Source organism: Oncorhynchus clarkii, chromosome 14 (assembly GCF_045791955.1).
Source record: "Oncorhynchus clarkii lewisi isolate Uvic-CL-2024 chromosome 14, UVic_Ocla_1.0, whole genome shotgun sequence".
Lineage (NCBI taxonomy): Eukaryota > Metazoa > Chordata > Actinopteri > Salmoniformes > Salmonidae > Oncorhynchus > Oncorhynchus clarkii.
The window spans coordinates 10,275,411-10,294,504 of NC_092160.1; the positions used below are offsets into that span (position 1 = coordinate 10,275,411).

A 19,094-nucleotide genomic window follows, 5' to 3' on the forward strand; every position below is an offset into this window, starting at 1 on the left:
CAAACAGGATGCATGTTTTATACATGTTTTTTCTGTACAGGCTTCCTTCTTTTCCCTCTGTCAATCAGGTTAGTATTGTGAAGTAACTACAATGTTGTTGAGCCAACCTCAGTTTTCTGCTGTGACAGCCATTAAACGGAGTAACTGTTTTAAAGTCACAATTGGCCTCTTGGTGAATTCCCTGAGCAGTTTCCTTCCTCTCCGGCAACTGAGTTAGGAAGGATGCCTGCATCTTTGTAGTGACTGGGTGTAAATAATGACTTCACCATGCTCAAAGTGATATTCAGTGTCTGCTTTTTCAAATGTTTACCCATCTGCCAATGGGGGCCCTTCTTTGAGAGGCATTGGAAAACGTCCCTGGTCTCTGTGGTTTAATCTGTGTTTGAAATTCACTGCTCGACTGAGGGACCTTACAATTATCTGTATGTGTGGGTTACAGAGATGAGATAGTCATTCAAAAATAATGTTAAACATTATTATTACACACAGAGTGAGTCCATGCAAGTTATGTGACTTGTTAAGCACATTTTTACTCAATAACTTATTTAGGCTTGCCATAACAAAGGGGTTGAATACTTATTTCATTTAATCCATTTTAAATTCAGGCAGTAATACAACAAAAAGTGGTAAAAGTCAAGGGGTGTGAATACTTTCTGAAGGCACTGTATGCAAACCTAAAGACAGGCTCAGGTATTCCTATGATCTACTGTGAACAACACTAAGAAGCACAACAGATTCCAGACGTATAACACATGAAATGTAGTGGTAGCAGGTTATATTGTTGTGTAAATTAAGAATGTGTAACTATGTGGATGTGTTACGATGGGGATAAAACATCTAACAGAGAAAGAAAATAGGTTGGAGAATTGAGGCGTTTCTTGTTTTACTATTTTATTTCTGTACAAATGTTTTATAGAATAGAAAACTGGAAAGTAAATGTGCTATTTTATTATATTAAGTAATAATTATTGTGTTTTCTTTTAGTTCGTAATATGAGGTTTAATAAACATTCTTATCACAAAGTTGGTATTTTCAAGCATGTATTACTCAGCTTGACTTTAGCTAATGCTCACGTTTTTAAAAGGCACCTGTCGGACAGATTATCGTAACGATCGTGAATAATTGAATCTGCCAGTTTGAAAAGATTTCTCACTTGAGTACTCCGATCCCCAGTCTTCCCAGTGAACATGTTTAAAAATATATATTTTTTCCCATTTCGCCTCAGAGAGAAGAAAGGGTTGAGACTGTAGATGGGTATTGGCTCAGTCTGAGTAGTAGTAGTTTCAACAGCCCATAAAGTCCCAATGCCCTCTGAATAGGGTTAAGGTATGAAGGGAACAGGGCAAAACGGAGAGTAATACCACACTGCTTTGGATTTAACACTACTTCTTTACCGTGAAGGCATTTTAAATGAAAAGTCCTATTTGGATTCCTTCCCCTATCCCGATATGGGCCCGTTCATGAGGAAAACCTAACTGTATATTATTGTTATGGCCTGAGTGCAAAAAGGAAATGAGATGATACAAGAGAGCCACATGGACAAAGCTAGTTAAAAACATGAGCTTGGATTAGAATTCCACATGAAGCGTGTGTCTGAGAAAGCACTAGTAAAATAAACCATGCATATTTATTTAGGTTTATATTATACGTTGTCGCTTATTAATCCAGATCAAATGTCCTCTTAAATATGTCACACTGAAGAGTTAACCAAAGGATTTGTACCCTCTGACTCCTTGATAACAAGATATGGAACATTCCGGTTTTTAATTCCAGATTTATATGCTGTTTCCACTGCTGTATACACTTTAATTACATTAGGAAAGATGAAGGAATTTACTGTTTGTTAGCAGGAATGTTTAGAATAGAAAGCTTCTGCTACTGATCCATTTTGTTACGCTAAAAGTGTTAGTGTAGCTTGCAGGGCAGGCTACAGGAATCCTATGTGTTATCCAGGCTGGTCACAATACACTGGTCACTGAAAGTTATGTTATCTACTTTCTCACGTTTAGCCTGTAATTACCTTTAAAAACAAGGCTGTTATGCACAGATTTAAGGACAAAGTATCAGGATGAAGAGTTTAAATGTTTGGAAAAATATGCATCTTTGGTTAAATAAAACTTCCAGTGACACCAGCTAGTCTTTCCTTACAAATAGGAGGAATTTATCGTTTGTGTGTGTTAAGCTACTACAATGTGCCAATACAATACATTATTCATTAAGGTTTATTATGAATCCTGTCTCTAAACCCCGAAATCCTGCCAAATTATGTTTGCGTTGTTAATGTGGACTGACTGGGTCTTTTGTTCAATGTGGAGGGGAAAAGTATATGCACTGATATTTTCTATCAAATATAGATTTTTGTAATCTAAATGTATTTTTATTATTAACCAAGCATAAGAAGTGAATAAATGAATAAAGATCTATATATTTATAAATTACTTCTAGTCCACTCCTCATTTTTTCTGAAGTTGCTAACATTGTTTAATATATTAACCCTCTGCTTTTTTTAGGACATGATCCTCTTTAATCTGAAGTGCTGACACCATAGGTAATCAGCACCATTTTGAACACATATCAGCAGAAAAAAATATTTGTTGCACAACTTGTCTGTGGCTGGGAATGTGGAGATGGGTGAGACGTGTATCCACTGTATGTGTGTGTCATCAGAAGGCTACACTCCGCTGGTCCTGCTCCTTAACCAGCGAGACACGCTTCCTGAGCGGGGCAAGGTGTCGGCAGCCTGTCTGTCAACGGGACAATGCCCCTCGGAGCAGGAAAGGAAGGGGCCCTTAATCATCCTGGTCACGACCGGAGGACGCCACCCCGCAGTGAGCTTCCTATGGGGCCACACTGCCCCCCGACCCCCGTTACTGGCACAGGGTGTGCCCACTGGGAACGCCACACGGAACAGGTTGGGCTCTCCACTGTCTCCGCTCATCACTCTGGTTTACACTGATTTACGGTATTTAAAGCTAGGTGAACGTGAATGTTTACCACAACACTCACTGTCCTCCTTCTATACGAGACCAAACCAGTGAATTATTGAAACCTCAAGCCAAGCAGGTCAGCTCCGATGTAAACTGATTCCAGAATATGGAATGTAAATAAACATGGGAAGCATGCTGGGGATGAGGAACCATCATTGTTTGGCTACAAACACAACAAGGCGTGCTTCTTTACTCACACAACTAGTAGTTTTCCACACACAGATACAAGCAGGAAAACCTCACTGACCCTTTCTTCAGGGGCTGGTCACTAGACAGACTCCCCTCTTGGGATCACTAAGCAGTCATAACTTCTGAATAAGGTCGAATAAGAATCTCCAAAGACAATTGACATTGCAAAAACTACATTGGACACCAATAATGTGCAGAATATTGATCAAATATGATCATGTCATATACTATAGAGTATGAATATAGAAGCTGTATTCTCTTAACATGCATCCGTAAATCCTGGATGACATTATAATATAGGCTGAATTCAATGCAACAACAACGCTGCAATAAATGAACTACAGTGCCTTCAGAAGGTATTCACCACCCTGGACTTTATCCACATTTTGTTGTGTTACAGCCTGAATTCAAAATGTTATTTTTTTGTCATTGGCCTACACGTAAAACCCCATAATGTCAGTGGAGTTTTTTGTTATCAATTAAAAATGAAAAGCTGAAATGTCTTGAGTAAATAAGTATTCAACCCCTTTGTTATAGCAAGCCTAAATACGTTCTGGAGTAAAAATGTCCTTAACAACTCACATAATAAGTTGCATGGACTCACTCTGTGTGCAATAATAATATTTGACATGATTTTAGAACAACTACCTCATCTCTGCACCCCACACATACAATTATCTTTAAGGTCCCTTAGTTGATCAGTGAATTTCAAACACAAATTCAACCGCAAAGACCAGCAAGGCTTTCCAATGCCTCGCAAAGAAGGGCACCTATTGGTAGATGGGTGAACGTTTTAAAAAGCAAACATTGAATATCCCTTTGAGCATGCTAAAGTTATTAATTACACTTTGGATGGTGTATCATTACACCCAACCTTCCTAACTCAGTTGCCGGAGAGAAAGAAAACCTCTCAGGGATTTCACCATGAGGCCAATTGTGACTTTAAAACAGTTACAGAGTTTAATGGCTGTGGTAGTTGAAAACTGAGGATGGATCAGCAACATTGTAGTTACTCCACAATACTAACCTAATTGACAGAGTGAAAAGAAGGAAGCCTGTACAGAATAACAATATTCCCAAATAATGCATCCTGTTTGCAGCAAGGCACTAAAGTAATACTGCAAAAAAATACTACTCCATATTTTCAAGAAAAATGGTAGCTGCATCATGTTATGGTTAAGCTTGTAATCGTTAAGCACTGTGGAGTTTTTCAGGATAAAAAGAAACACACAGACAAAATCCTAGAGGAAAACCTGGTTCAGTCTGCTTTCCACCAGACAATTGGAGATTAATTCACCTTTCAGCAGGACAATAATTTCAAACACAAGGCCAAATCTACAATGGAGTTTCTTACCGAGACAACGTTGAATGTTCCTGAGTGGCATAATTACAGTTTTGACTTAAATTGGCTTGAACATCTATGGCTGTCTAGCAATGATCAACAATCAACTTGACAGAGCTTGAATTATTTATTTGAATGGGCAGTTGTTAAACAATACAGGTGTGGAAAGCTTTTAGAGTCTTACCCAGAAAGACTCACAGCTGTAATCGCTGCCAAAGGTGATTCTAACAGGTATTGACTTAGGGGGTTGAATACTTATCTAATCAAGTTATATTAGTGTTTTATTTTTCATAAATTGTTTACAAATGTTAACATTTGTCTTCCACTTTGACATTACAGAGTATTTCGTGTAGGTTGTTGACAATTAAATCTGTTTGAATCCCAGTTTGTAACACAACACAATGTGGAAAAGGTCATGTGGTGTGAATACTTTCTGAAGGCACTGTATAATGCAATGAATGGATAGATCTGGAAGAAATATGTAACATCCGGAATCCAGAACTGCTTTGCCATTCAAGACAGAAACCAAATAAACCAAAGAAATGGAGTGGTGCTGGTCTTTCATAACAGAGCCTCTCAAATGAAAACATCCATCGTGAACGTACAATGAAAAAGTGGTGTTGCCCCTCAAACAGCTTTACTCAAGGTCATGAAAATAGCACCGTATGTTGTTTGCCTGGTAATCTGAAATATGACTAATGACAGCTAGACAGATATGACACAAAAAAACATAAATCTGCCATGTGAAGTACCCAGGGCAGGATATGAGGAATGTGATGAAACATCATTGATACAATGCGTTGACTGTAACTTACCCTACTATAACCAAAGCAAAACGAGCGTATCCCCTCTGATGAGTCAGAGTTTGTGTGCTGCCCAAGGTAACAACGGCCTCTGCAACAACACCAAAACGGACCTGGGGGAAAAAAACAACATCCCGTTTGCATCTAATTAAAGGGCGTCACCTATTGAGCTCTGTTTTCATTTCTTTCCTTTGGAAAATGGTATTTACGAAAAAACCTCCCTCCCCAGCGTTCCCACTTCCACAGCTCCTTCCCAAGACAAACACAGCACCCCATAGCAGATTGCTCCATTAATCACTATAACAGAGGTGACACACTGAGGGCCTTCTTGAAACCATGCCAAAACACATTCCGTTAATCAGAGGGAAAACAGCACAGATTGAACTCCTATCATGTGCAGATTTGAAGCCATCCGCCACACAATAATGCCCAATAACTACAAAAAAAAAAAAACACAGGTTACCCCCAAGCCCACTACTATACAATGCAATTCCCAGACCCCCTGCTCCAAGAAGGTGGACTGTAGGCCACGTCCAAACCTCCTCTCAACTAGAAGCAGAACAATGGGCCGGATGCTGTTTCCACAGTCAGACTAGCTGGAGCTTCACCCCACCTTTAAGCAGCAAGGAAGTATCACAGACCAAGTCAACAACGAGTGCATCGAAATAAATAAAGACTACCCCCGAAAATGGACTTGTGAACTCCAGGGGTGTGGAACAGAAGGTGTACTAGGGTGAGAAAGAAACACTGTGTATAAAGACCATCAGAGTTCCAACAAATATTAGCAGGTTCCTCTCCCAGCTGTGACAAACGTTTGGAGGTTAATTAAAGGGAACCTACATGAATTTGCTTTTTATATTATACTGAAACTCCTGAAATACATTTAGACTGCAGAGAAAATGCATTGCATCTGCAAAGCTGTTTCAAGGCAGAATGAGGTCTAAAAATAAAAGCCCTCCCTCCCCTTTATCATCTGATTCAGACCACAGAATCTCCAAAACACAGTAATACTATAACTGCATTGTCTTAAACAGACCTCCCCTGTTGCCTGACATGAAAGAGAATGGCCTGCAAATCAATGCAAGGCTAAACAAGGGATGGGATTACACATTCATTAATTCATGAATGAATGAACATAAGACCGCTGCAAGTGCTGGCACTGTTGCATTAGACCCAGACGAGTTGAGACTAAACCAATCTCTGAGTTCACTACCACAGATCTGAGGACGGCCTCTTGGTGCTGACAGGCAACAGGAAGTAGTGATGTCCCAGCAGACGCAGCCAGCGGGGTCCGGGAAACCAGGATTAGTGCCGCAGCCTGCCATAAACATGTGTTTGTGCTCATAAATAGCCACGCCGTTTCTCTGAATTGATTATGGCAAAGTGGTCTCTGCATTTTTCCCATGCCTCTCTGATGGTTTCAGCACTGGGTTCTTTATGTGTTCTCTGACCCCTTCCGATGCAGTCGTAACACGGGTGAGCTGGTTTCACTGAGGTTTTCATTTGAATGACAGGGATAAATGTGCAAACAATTCTCTCTTGAAATAATGGTTGGTATACTTCGTCAGATACATTTTCGGTGAGGACTAGGATGTTTTTGACAGATCTTGGAGCAACTCCATCATGTACAAGTCCAGTTCAGTCAGTCTGTAATATTTCTGAAAACTCTTTACCCCAATGGCATGCCTGTCAGATACAAATTAAGACTGACGCAGGCATTCCATTGTTCCACTCATCTGTTTTTCCAAATCTTTCTTTAAAATCCTAATTGCACTAGAAATACCACAACACCCCCTGGTGGCTCTCCTGGGAGCGATTCCAGAGGGCATAGAGGGAAGGGGTCAAAACTAGATTTTGCTCACAGCCACCATTAAAATCTATTACCCATAAATTGGTTAAAACCCAAGCCCCCAACAAATAACTCCAGGCTGCAAAAGGTTTGGGAACTGAAGGAGATGGAAGAAATAACACATTCACTTAGATTACAAAGACCTACATTTATTAAAAGATGGAACCCAGTAATGAGACTATTAATGGCATGAAATTAACCCCCCCCCCCCCCCCCCCCCCCCCCCCCGCTCTTTTTGTTTATAATAAGGATTATGTCTGGCTTAAATTATTTCTGTTATGTTAATGCATCACCTTATATATTGAACTGCAACAATTGGTGTTAATACTTGCCTGTTTTTAAATGTAAAAAATGACCACCCTAATTGAACTATGTCCATCTCATCTCTCTAATGCACAACACATGAATGGAAAGGAACCAAAATATAATGGAATCTTTGTTTTAGTTTTTTTCAAAAGCATTCAGTCTTGAAATGAGCATGTTCTACAATACATTTATACAACACATTAAATCCAAATTGATTGGTCACATACACATATTTAGCAGATGTTATTGCAGGTGTAGCGTATCACATTCTATCCAGAGCAACAATGGCCTAGTATTTAGACACAGCTATTTGATGGAATTCAATACTTTGTCAGTAGCTTGTTGTACTTGATGACTACAGCCTGTGAATAAGTTGTTTCTCTCACTTAAAATAGTGTACAGTAAGTTTAATCAATCTATGACTAGGACAGGAGTTAATGGAAGTGCAGCTGTTGATACACACACAGTAAGTACATTGTGCTCTTCAACTTGAAGCTTCCGGCACACGTTTCCTCTCTAAAAATTCTTTAGTTCTTTAAAAAAAAGGCATCTCATGTCCTGTAGACACACAAAATGTTCACTGTAAATCTTATGATAACACACTGGGCTGTTTCGACAAGCTAGCAAAACACCCGTTTCTGTTATCCCCTGACGAAAATGATTGAAATACTTTAACCTGAGTTGGGCTTCAACAAGCATCCTGTTTGAACTTGAGAGTGCATGTGAAGACGTTACATCCCATCAACAAACTGAGAACCACTGTCTCTTGCTCTATCAGCGTCATATGGGTCAGTCAGAGCGGAATCTGTAGAATTTAAAGGTCACAAGGTCATGTTTTAGCACTTATCCTGCAGTGAAGTCCTGGGGTCCATCTCAACAACATCTGGACTTATGCAACCAACTAAAAACTGGTGCTTCTCCAACCTCATGTCACTGCCTTTAGAATCATTTCTTCTCAATATTGTGACGGTTGGAGATATGAAAGCAGAAACATACTGTAATATGACTCTATTGGACCTGTGGAATCATTATTTTGAGACCACATGACTATATATTTTATGTTTAATTGCCATAGTGATTTTGAGTTTACAAAGAGAGAAGAATCAAATGTGCAAAGAGGGGTTCACACTGTCGTCAGCAGAGGGCAGTCACTGACAAGAAGAGACGCAGTCACAGGGAGCAGCACAAACTACACTGTGCAGAAAATAACAATAACGAGGCTATATACAAGGAGTACCAGTACCGAGTCAATGTGCAAGAGGTACAAGATAGTTGAGGTAATTGAGGTAATACAGTATGTACATGTAGGTAGGGGTTAAAGTGCCTAGGCAATCAGGATATATAATAAACAGAGTAGCAGCAGCGTATGTGAAGAGTGTGAAAGTGTGTCTATGTGTGAGTGTGTGTGTGTGCATTTCAGTTAACAGGTGTGCCTTGTTAAAAGTTAATTGGTGGAATTTCTTTCCTTCTTAATGCGTTTGAGCCAATCAATTGTTTTGTGACAAGGTAGGGTTGGTATACAGAAGATAACCCTATTTGATAAAAGACCAAGTCCATATTTTGGCAAGAACAGCTCAAATAAGCTAAGAGAAACGACAATCCATCATTACCTTAAGACATGAAGGTCAGTCAATGCGGACAATTTCAAGAACTTTGAAAGTTTCTTCAAGTGCAGTTGCAAAAACCATCAAGGGCTATGATGAAACTGCCCTCGTGAGGACCGCCACAGGAAAGGCAGACCCAGAGTTACCTCTGCTGCAGGGAATAAGTTCATTAGAGTTACCAGCCTCAGAAATTACAGCCCAAATGAATGCTTCACAGAGTTCACATCTCAACATCAACTGTTCATAGGAGACTGCGTGAATCAGGCTTTCATGGTCGAATTGTTGCAAAGAAACCACTACTAAAGGACACCAATAAGAAGAAGACACTTGCTTGGGACAAGAAACACGAGCAATGGATATTAGACCGGTGGAAATCTGTCCTTTGGTCTGATGAGTCCAAATGTGAAATTTCTGGTTCCAACTGCCGTGTCTTTGTGAGATGCAGAGTAGATGAACTGATGTCTGCATGTGTGGTTTCCACCGTGAAGCATGGAGGAGGAGGTGTGATGGTGTGGGGGGGCTTTGCTGGTGACACTGTCTGTTATTTATTTAGAATTCAAGGCACACTTAACCAGCATGGCTACCACAGCAGTCTGAAGCGATAGCCCATCCAATCTGGTTTGTGCTTAGTGGGACTATCAAATTGTTTTTCAAAAGGACAATGACTATTGTTTTTCAAAAGGACAATGACCCAACACATTTGATCAAGAAGGAGAGTGCTGCATCCGATGACCTGGCCTCCACAATCACCCAACCTCAACCCAATTGAGATGGTTTGGGATGAGTTAGACTGCAGAGTGAAGGAAAAGCAGCCAACAAGTGCTTAGCATATGTGGGAACTCCTTCAAGACCATTGGTAAAGTATTCCAGGTGACTACCTCATAAAGTTGGTTAAGATATATATATATTTTTTAACTACAAGTCAGTTTAAGAGCAAATTACTATTTACAATGACAGCCTACGCCATCCAGACCTGGGCCAATTGTGAGTCACTCTATGGGACAACCAATCACGTCCAGTTGAACCAGGGTATTTGTAATGACACCTCTACCACTGAGATGCAGTGCCTTAGACTGCTGTGCAACTCGGGAGCCCTGTGAAATGGTCATCAAGGCAATGGGTGGCTACTTTGAAGAATCAAAATCTAAAATCTATTTTGATTTGTTTAACACTTTTTTGGTTACTACATGATTCCATATGTGTTATTTCATAGTTTTGATGTCTTAACTATTATTCTACAATGTAGAAAATAGTAAAAGTAAAGAAAACCCTTGAATGAGTAGGTGTGTCCAAACTTTTGACTGGCACTGTATGTGTATAGTGTGGTATGTCAATAAATATCACTGTATACATATTATATTTACATGTATTTATTACTAAACTCCTTACATAAACGTGCAATCCAGTTGCCCAATAATATAGAAGTAACTTTGACACCTCCTGTAATTACATATTGTACAAACCTATGGAATGCACTTATCAAGGTACATACAGAGGGACATCAGCTGATGATGTGGTTTCAGTAGGAAACAATATATATACATAGATTTATTTTATGAAGATTCTGTTTGCTATTCTGCGCTGGAATAACTTGTACACCATATAGGCCAACTGTAAAGCAATTCAGCTTGCATTGTAATTAATATACACTCAGCACAGAACTGTACTATATGGAGCACAGTATCACATTCCCTGGTAGATGGTGCCCTCTTGAGGGGACTACATGGCCGTTGTTAGGTCTGGATTTAACCTCTGGTTGGCCACTAATGGGAGTTCTGTATCCATCCACAAGGAAGCAGTGGCTTTCAATTATCTCAGCTCAAATATCCTTCCACCAGAGCCTGGGGAAATAAGTCATTTCTTGGTTACAGTCAGTCAAGGCACCTGACTTGTATCAGAGTTTTTTGCCTGTTTAGTGTATGGTCAATGAGATTCAGAAGCCATACTTCACTTTGAAATATGAAATAAAATGCCTGTAAATGCAGTAGACACAAATGGACAGATGTCTCTATGTGTAGCACATGCCTCTGATTTTTTTTCTTCACATAAACCAAACATTTGCATTACAAGGCACTGGCATGGTCATGGCTTCTTGAGCACCTCTCCCAACCACCCGAAAAAGAAAAAGAAAGCATGTTTCCGGTTTAATATTTGTTTCCATACCTTTAACACAAACAAAAGCAAGCTGGAGGGCAATCTTTATCTACTTTGGGTTTATTTGATGCTAGATGACTCCAACTGTCTGTTGTGAAAAAACTATAATCAGTCATATATAAAAACATAAAATGCTTTAAAATAAATAAATAGGCCTATGTGTAGGCCTAGTAAAGTACATGTGTTATTAGTATTGTTGTTATTAGTATTAGTATTGTAGTATTGTTGTACTTTTGTACTTCGATTCGTTTGGATTGTTTTATGATAGATATTGCAATTAATTCGAGACTTTTTATGCAATCTCTTATGTAAAATAGAGACGGATAACAACTAAGATCATGCCTAACATATTGGCACGCACGGGCGCGAGACCACGTTGTCGTTAGTGGGTGTCATAGGTTAAACCGGAATTAGCTGTGAAGTGCGACCTTGAAGTGTCGAAGTGCGAACTAAAAGGAATGTGAAAAGTTCGCCTTGCTACAGGAGAAAGTCTCATCATACTTTGTACCTATTTTGCAAGTGAATATCTTTAACAAATACGATCAGCTTCCGAAGGCGTGAAACGTGTCTGTGGACATGGGAGACGTTGCCTTCCCATATTAACAGGTTTAGCCCTAAAGACATTATTCAACCAAAGGAGAGGAGAATGTGACGGTTGTGTTGGACCTGCACTGTAAATGAAGGTTCCCCAACTGGCGGCCCATGTGCGGTTTTATTTGGCCCACCAAGTTTTTAGAGCATAAAAAAACATGTATGTTTTTATTATTTGGGGGAATTTTCCTTTTTGGACTTTAAAAACACCAGTAGATCTGCTCCAAGTTATTTTAATTTTGGAAATCTCTTTCCAAGTATTCCCACGCATAATGAGAGAGATATGTGATCATATACAAACGTAAGCTAGGTTTGAAATTATTATGTTTTAGTCAAATATTATATCTGTTTGGGCTTCTTGTGGGCAATTTGAAGTCTACAAATGATTTGTAATTATGTTCTGCCCCCCTAACCATCTGTCCAAGAAAAAAATAGGCCTGCGGCTGAATCTAGTTGATGATCCCTGCTGTAAATGTTTAATGGTATTTTTTATTATTTATTATTCTCTGACACAAAACAGAATGACAACAACACAATCAAGAAGTTGACAGCTACAATTGCACGTTATATAATTGAAAGCCTACAAATAGCACAGTAATAGTCCTGCATTAAAATAAGGCCAATGCTGTCACATCTTTATTTCTAGTAAGGAATAATGTATGCAACTTAATAGGCCTAAATAAAAAATATTGTTGAACACTTTTATTTATTTGTTATTTGACCAGGTAAATTGACTAAGAACACGTTCTCATTTGCAGCAACGACCTGGGGAATAGTTCCAGGGAGAGGATGAATGAGCCAATTATAAACTGGGGATTATTAGGTGACTGTGATGGTTTGAGGGCCAGATTGGGAATTTAGCCAGGACACTGGGGTTAACACACCTACTCTTACAATAAGTGCCATGGGATCTTTAATGACCTCAGAGAGTCAGGACACCCGTTTAACATCCCATCCGAAAGACAGCACCCTACACAGGGCAGTGTCCCCAATCACTGCCTTGGGGCATTGGGATATTTTTTTAGACCAGAGGGAAGAGTGCCTCCTACTGGCCCTCCAACACCACTTCCAGCAGCATCTGGTCTCCCATCCAGGAACTGACCAGGATCAACCCTGCTTAGCTTCAGAAGCAAGCCAGCAGTGGTATGCAGGATGGTATGCTGCTGGCACAAAATAGAAAATATATAGCAAGCACACTTAAATTAGGACACTTCAATTGGCCTGAGAGATATGTATAAGTCATAACGTGTTCAGGAGCATATCCATTTAAGCATATTGTTTGTTGGAGAAGTTGCAATTCACTTTTGCAATAAATTTGATTATTGGCGCCAATATTTCAGATTTGGGAGTGGAGTTTGCTCTTTTTGGGGGTGATGCGTAAAACAGGCGCTAGAGGACAGTGGGTTCGCCAGCATAATTGACTCGTCATTTGAATGCAAATTGTCGGGGTTTGAAAACTCTTCTGACGTCAGGAAGGAAGACCCTAGTATACCTTTGCCACCACCACCTTGACAACAGAGCCACATCCTGTGAGACAGTATCGCGTCAGGAACTACTTCGCATTTAATTTGCACCATTGGACTATACACAACATAACCACAGCAAGAGGATTGTTATTTGATTTATTTTGACGCAGTTGCAGGGCAACTATGTACACTTGAAAGTCACTTTTGTCACTTGTTTTCAAATCATGCATGTGGGATACCTTTTGGATAAAGAAGGCAGCATGTATCACCAAGGACCTGTAAGACGATCGGGCATCAACATCCCACCACAGAACTTTGTTCCCACGCCACAATATTCCGACTTTACTGGATACCATCATGTGCCAAACATGGATACGCACGCACAGTCTTCGGGGGCTTGGGGAGCTCCTTATGGCGCGCCAAGAGAGGACTGGGGCGCCTATAGTCTGGGTCCTCCTAACACTATTCCTACGCCCATGAACAACTCATCGCCGGGACAAGTTTCCTATTGCTCACCTGAATACAATCCCATGCACGCGCCAGGGTCAGCAGTATTGCAACTACCTCCAGATAATATTTCTGTTGCTCAACTTTCCCCGGATAGAGAAAGGCGCAATTCTTCTTACCAGTGGATGAACAAAACGGTACAATCATCTTCCACGGGTGAGTAAGGTCACAAGCTTGAGCCAAGAAATGCATGCCACTGTTAAAATCATTCGTGCACATCATCAACTCATGCCAAACCACATGTTTATATTTAGCTAAGAATCGGAATTGTTGTGTTTTTCTCGTGTGCTGTGAAAACTGCTGGTGTTGGCTCATAAAAGTTGTGCAAGTGCAACAGGTAGTATTTAGAAAATTGATACAATATAAAAAATAATTGCATACTTTAAGTGCTAAATCTCACCGTAAAAACGAATAACCTCATGCGTAATGGGTGCATTGTGGTAACATTTTGGAGAGGTTTGTAACGAATAAAAGGAAGCACTAACATTACATTATCTAATCATGATTTAAATTAGATGTCACCAAAATCACACAGTCGCATGTAGCATTTTTGTATTGGACACATTTTGAAAACTGTAAAATGCCATTTCAAGGCATTAAATTGTAAATCACAACAGACTCAAAAGCGAAAGGAGGAAAATGATAGATCGAATTTGTCAAATTCATTATTGACAATGCAACTATAGGCCTACAATAGCGATAATAGTCTGATAAACTATGATATTAATTAAAACGTTAACATCTTTGTTATTTTCTGATACAGGCTTTTAGCCTTGTGGAGGAAACGATGAAGGTGTCAAGATCTGAAACGGCGCCAGGCGCACTTGTAATGCTAATTTCTCGACTCCCGTAAACTAGATGTGAGGTCTACTTTTCCTGCTACATTGTCTCGGGTTTTGAGGTTATCCGTCATATTCAGGCTGCGGTCTCTTTTAACACCTCATTTTACTTTGATATGCACCAAAGTGTCTTCCTCGGCTCCCATTCTTCGAGTTCTATTGCCGGAAAGGGTGACGTTTTTCACAACAAATAAAGAAAGGTCTTTGACGAATATAAACAAAGCTTTATAACTTGGCAATAAACCACAGCATCTCTTAATTCGCTAGAAATTATATATGTAGAAAATAGAATTCGTTTACTTTAGGCCTATATTTATAAATTAGACTAAGTAACAGTAACATACGCCTAAATTAACTCGAATATTTCGTTTTATAGCTTATTAATTAACTTGGTTATAAAACGAACCACTGTAAAATCCTGAAATTATTTTAGCCTAGATGTCTTTTTCTGTATTTGTATTATTAGGCTAGCTTATCAAACGTGTTGTCAAGTGTTTAATTCTAGGAGGCTATCCCGGGTCTTGTCAAACGTGTCAAGCATGACCTATAGCTAGCTATAACTATTAATATCAACATGTTTCAATGTTGTTCAAAACGACTAATAATATTGTCTACCTGATAAAAGTGTATGTGGTTATGATATATTGATCAACAAAAGCAACCTGATCCAAGCTAGAGAAATGTCTGAGATAGTATTGCCTTGTTAGTCCTTTGTGTTGTCGTGTGTTGCCTCTTAACACTTCAGTGGAGTTTAGGTAATATCTCTGAGACTCTTTGTTCTGCAGTTTGTTCAAAAAGTGAGATCAAAAGATCAGTGGCTCAATTTGCATATCTACCAACAAAGCAACACAATCTAGATTAACATGATAGCCACCACTTCAGTTGATAGAGCCTAAAGATGCTACATACACATTTTGAGATGTGTTAGATAAACGAATCGTAAAGTTTAATAGGCATTGATAATTAACCTGTTGATTGTCCTATTTCTCTAGTATTAAACCTACTTGCTATAAATACCTCAAATTACTGCTATAAAAGTGAATTTAAAACAAGAATGAACTTCAGAGTTTAAATAGCCTATTGCTCCATTATATATTATATATTGAAGTATTCGATGTTCATTGTGACTAGCCTATTTAACAATTAGGCATACAATTAGGCAATAACTTCTCATAATTTCAGGCAAAACAAGAACGAAGGAGAAATACAGAGTGGTTTACACCGACCACCAGAGACTGGAGCTGGAGAAGGAGTTCCATTTCAATCGTTACATCACTATCAGAAGAAAGTCGGAACTTGCGGGGAACCTTGGCCTTTCAGAACGACAGGTAGGTCAATACCAATTCATGATAGAGCATTATGGCCCTAGACTTGATAAATCAAATGATGAATCAAATATAAAACGAAATACCAATTTTGACACATTTTTCTTTTACATTTACAGGTGAAGATATGGTTTCAAAATCGCCGAGCCAAGGAAAGGAAATTAATCAAAAAGAAAATGGGATCTGATGGCAGCGGAGGATCAGTGCACAGTGACCCGGGATCAGTGAGTCCTCTGCCGGTACCAGGCTCACTCAGTCCATCGGATATTCACGGCTCTCTCTACCCACCCCCCGGAATGAACACCTTGGCATCTATTAGGAACATACAGCAAGTTACTGTCACTCAGTAGAATCGAATTTGGACCATCCAACATAACTGAGCACTCCGACACGCTGAAAGGACAGTTCCGCAAGACTTGGCTCCCAATGGATTACTCAGACGTCCTGAAGCACATGTTGTGGATTACGAGAAGTCGAGAAACAAGATGATTTATAATTGCAACGAAATGCTGGAGGCTCTTCAAATATACTTTTTTATAGAATAGTTATAATAATAAAATAAAAACATACAAAAAATAAATGTATGGTTCAGAAATGTAATGCTTAACATGCTTGTTTGTGTCTGAGTTATTGAGATAGGCAATATCATTTTCTGTATGTGATAAGGTGTATACGTTTGTTAATAAAATGAGAAATCACGTAGGCATTACATTTTATTTGAAGTTTAACTGGACAGAAAAGGCATATTATTAATTTGGAGTTTCTGTTTGACAAACTTTTAGCATTTTCTGCTCCAATTTGATTGCAAAGCACACTTCCGGGGAAAGTGAGGCAGGTTTTAAGAGTGATACGGGTAGAACGTTTGTCTGATGGCAACGTTCAAAATGAAAATAAAATGTGTTTTTTTGCAATAACGTTATATCGTTTTCTACTTATTTCATTGACTGGAAAAGTATAGCGTACTACTGCATAATAACAGGAATGTGAGTGTGCATAGGCTTACTGTTTTCTAAAACACTTTATTGTTGATGTATATATTTGATATTTCAAAACCATACAAATGATTTATCAAGGGCTTCATTCATTAGACTATTGCAGTTAACATGCTCTTAAATTGTTTATCGCCCTTCTGTTTCTTTTCCAAACTATAAGGATGGGATTAAAGTTAATTCTGACCACCCAGCATGTGTCAAAGGCAATATTTGATTGGTGATGTGCATGTAACATAATATTTTTTTTTTTTTTAAATCTCTCTCAATTAAAAAAGACCTAGACCTATAGCCCTTCTCATGTGAATAATGGCACATCGTTTTGGAGTTGTTATTTTTAAATTGCACCAAAAATGTTGCTATTGGCCAAAGCAACACAGCTACGCAGTCACTTTTTGTAACGGGATTCTATATAGTGTCAAGTTGTAGACTTTGTAGTCTAGGACTAGGCCTACTTATGCTTGTCCACAAACTGTCAAACTGTCTTCTCAATTCATGTTGACCTTTGAGCCATTAATATGGATAAATAAGTAGTGATCTATTCGTTGGGATAGGTTCAATGTAGGTTCAAGCCTATGGGGTTATATTACATGAACCTGTAAAAAGCTCACCCAAGACTGTCATTAAAATGGCTCATAACATCCTCATAACCTAGCCTAGGCCTACTCCAAAAACTTGCAAGAGATCCGTATAGAAGTGCACAACCTCAACAAACCTGTTTTCCTGTGTTTCATATACACTGAGTATACAAACATTAAGAACACCTGCTCTTTCAATGACATAGGCTGACCAGGTGAATCCAGGCGAAAGCCATGATCTGTTATTGAGGTCAATTGTTAAATCCACTTCAATCAGTGGAGATGACGGGGAGGAGGATTTTTCAGCCTTGAGACAACTGAGACATGGATTGTGTATGTGTGCCATTCAGAGGGTGAATGGGCAAGACAAAACATGTAAGTGCCATTGAACTAGGTATGGTAGTAGGTACCAGGTGTCAAGAACTGCAACGCTGCTGGGTTTTTCATGCTCAACAGTTTCCCGCGTGTATCAAGAATGGCCCACCACCCAAAAGACGTCCAGCCAACTTGAGACAACTGTGGGAAGCATTTAAGTCAACATGGGCCAGCATCCCTGTAGAACGCTTTCAACACCTTGTAGAGTCCATGCCCCAACAAACTGAGGCGGTTTTAATGAAAATTACGATAATTCATTTTAGTGTAAGAACTGTTTGAAAAGACCGGCTGAAATTTCAGCCTGTTATGGTAGGATGGATTTTTGACCTGCCTGACTGTAAATTAATGAATAGACCAATAAGAAAGTTCCAAACCTCTGCCAATAACAGATCATTTTCAGTTTTCCCCTCCCCTTCACAGACAGTCCTAGAAAAATGATTGCTTAAGAAATTGCTCTTTGAAGCTATATTTTGTTCCTTTTTGACCATTTGAATTTACAACAATCATAGTAAGGTACTCAATTGTTAATCAAAAATGATTTGATATTGACATAAAAATGGCTGAATTGGAACTTTAAATTAAAAAGAGACACAACAAATAGCTTCTTAACAAAGAGCAATTTCTCAAGCAAGAATTTTGTTGGACTATTTGGAAGTGGTCTGAGTGGAGAGGGGAAAACTGAGAACTAGCTGTTATAGATGCAGTAAAGAGGTCAATGGAACTGGTCAAAACAATGGATTTGCCATGGAAACACGTGGGGGAATAAGATGCTGTGTGGAAAAGATCCCAAATCTCATTGCCCACCGGCAAAATTAGCCTACATTTAGGCTATTGTTAATATGTGTATTCCACACTATGTTGAGGAAACGCTGAAAAGTCTTAAGTCAATAAGTATTCAACCCCATTGTTATGGCAAGCCTAAATAAGTTCAATTGTAAAAATGTGCTTAACAAGTCACATAATAAGTTGCATAAACTCACTTTGTGTGCAATAATAGTATTTAACATGAGTTTTGAATGACTACTTCATCTCTGCAACCCACACATAAAATTATCTGTAAGGTGCCTCAGTCAAGCCGTGAATCTAAAACACGGATTCAACCACAAAGACCAGAGAAGTTTTAATAAATGGATCACTAGTCACTTTTAAATAATGCCATTTTAATAATATTTACATATCTTACTTTACTC

At 39.0% G+C, this 19,094-nt stretch overlaps 1 protein-coding gene across 1 annotated transcript; it reads left to right on the forward strand.

Annotated features, from left to right (window-relative positions):
• Positions 1-13,515: 13,515 nt before the first annotated feature.
• Positions 13,516-16,312, forward strand: LOC139365962 (homeobox protein CDX-1-like). Its single transcript, XM_071103028.1, has 3 exons — positions 13,516-13,954; positions 15,820-15,965; positions 16,082-16,312. Exons 1-3 carry the CDS (start codon positions 13,516-13,518, stop codon positions 16,310-16,312), a joined length of 816 nt encoding a protein of 271 aa, XP_070959129.1.
• The last annotated feature ends 2,782 nt before the right edge of the window (positions 16,313-19,094 follow it).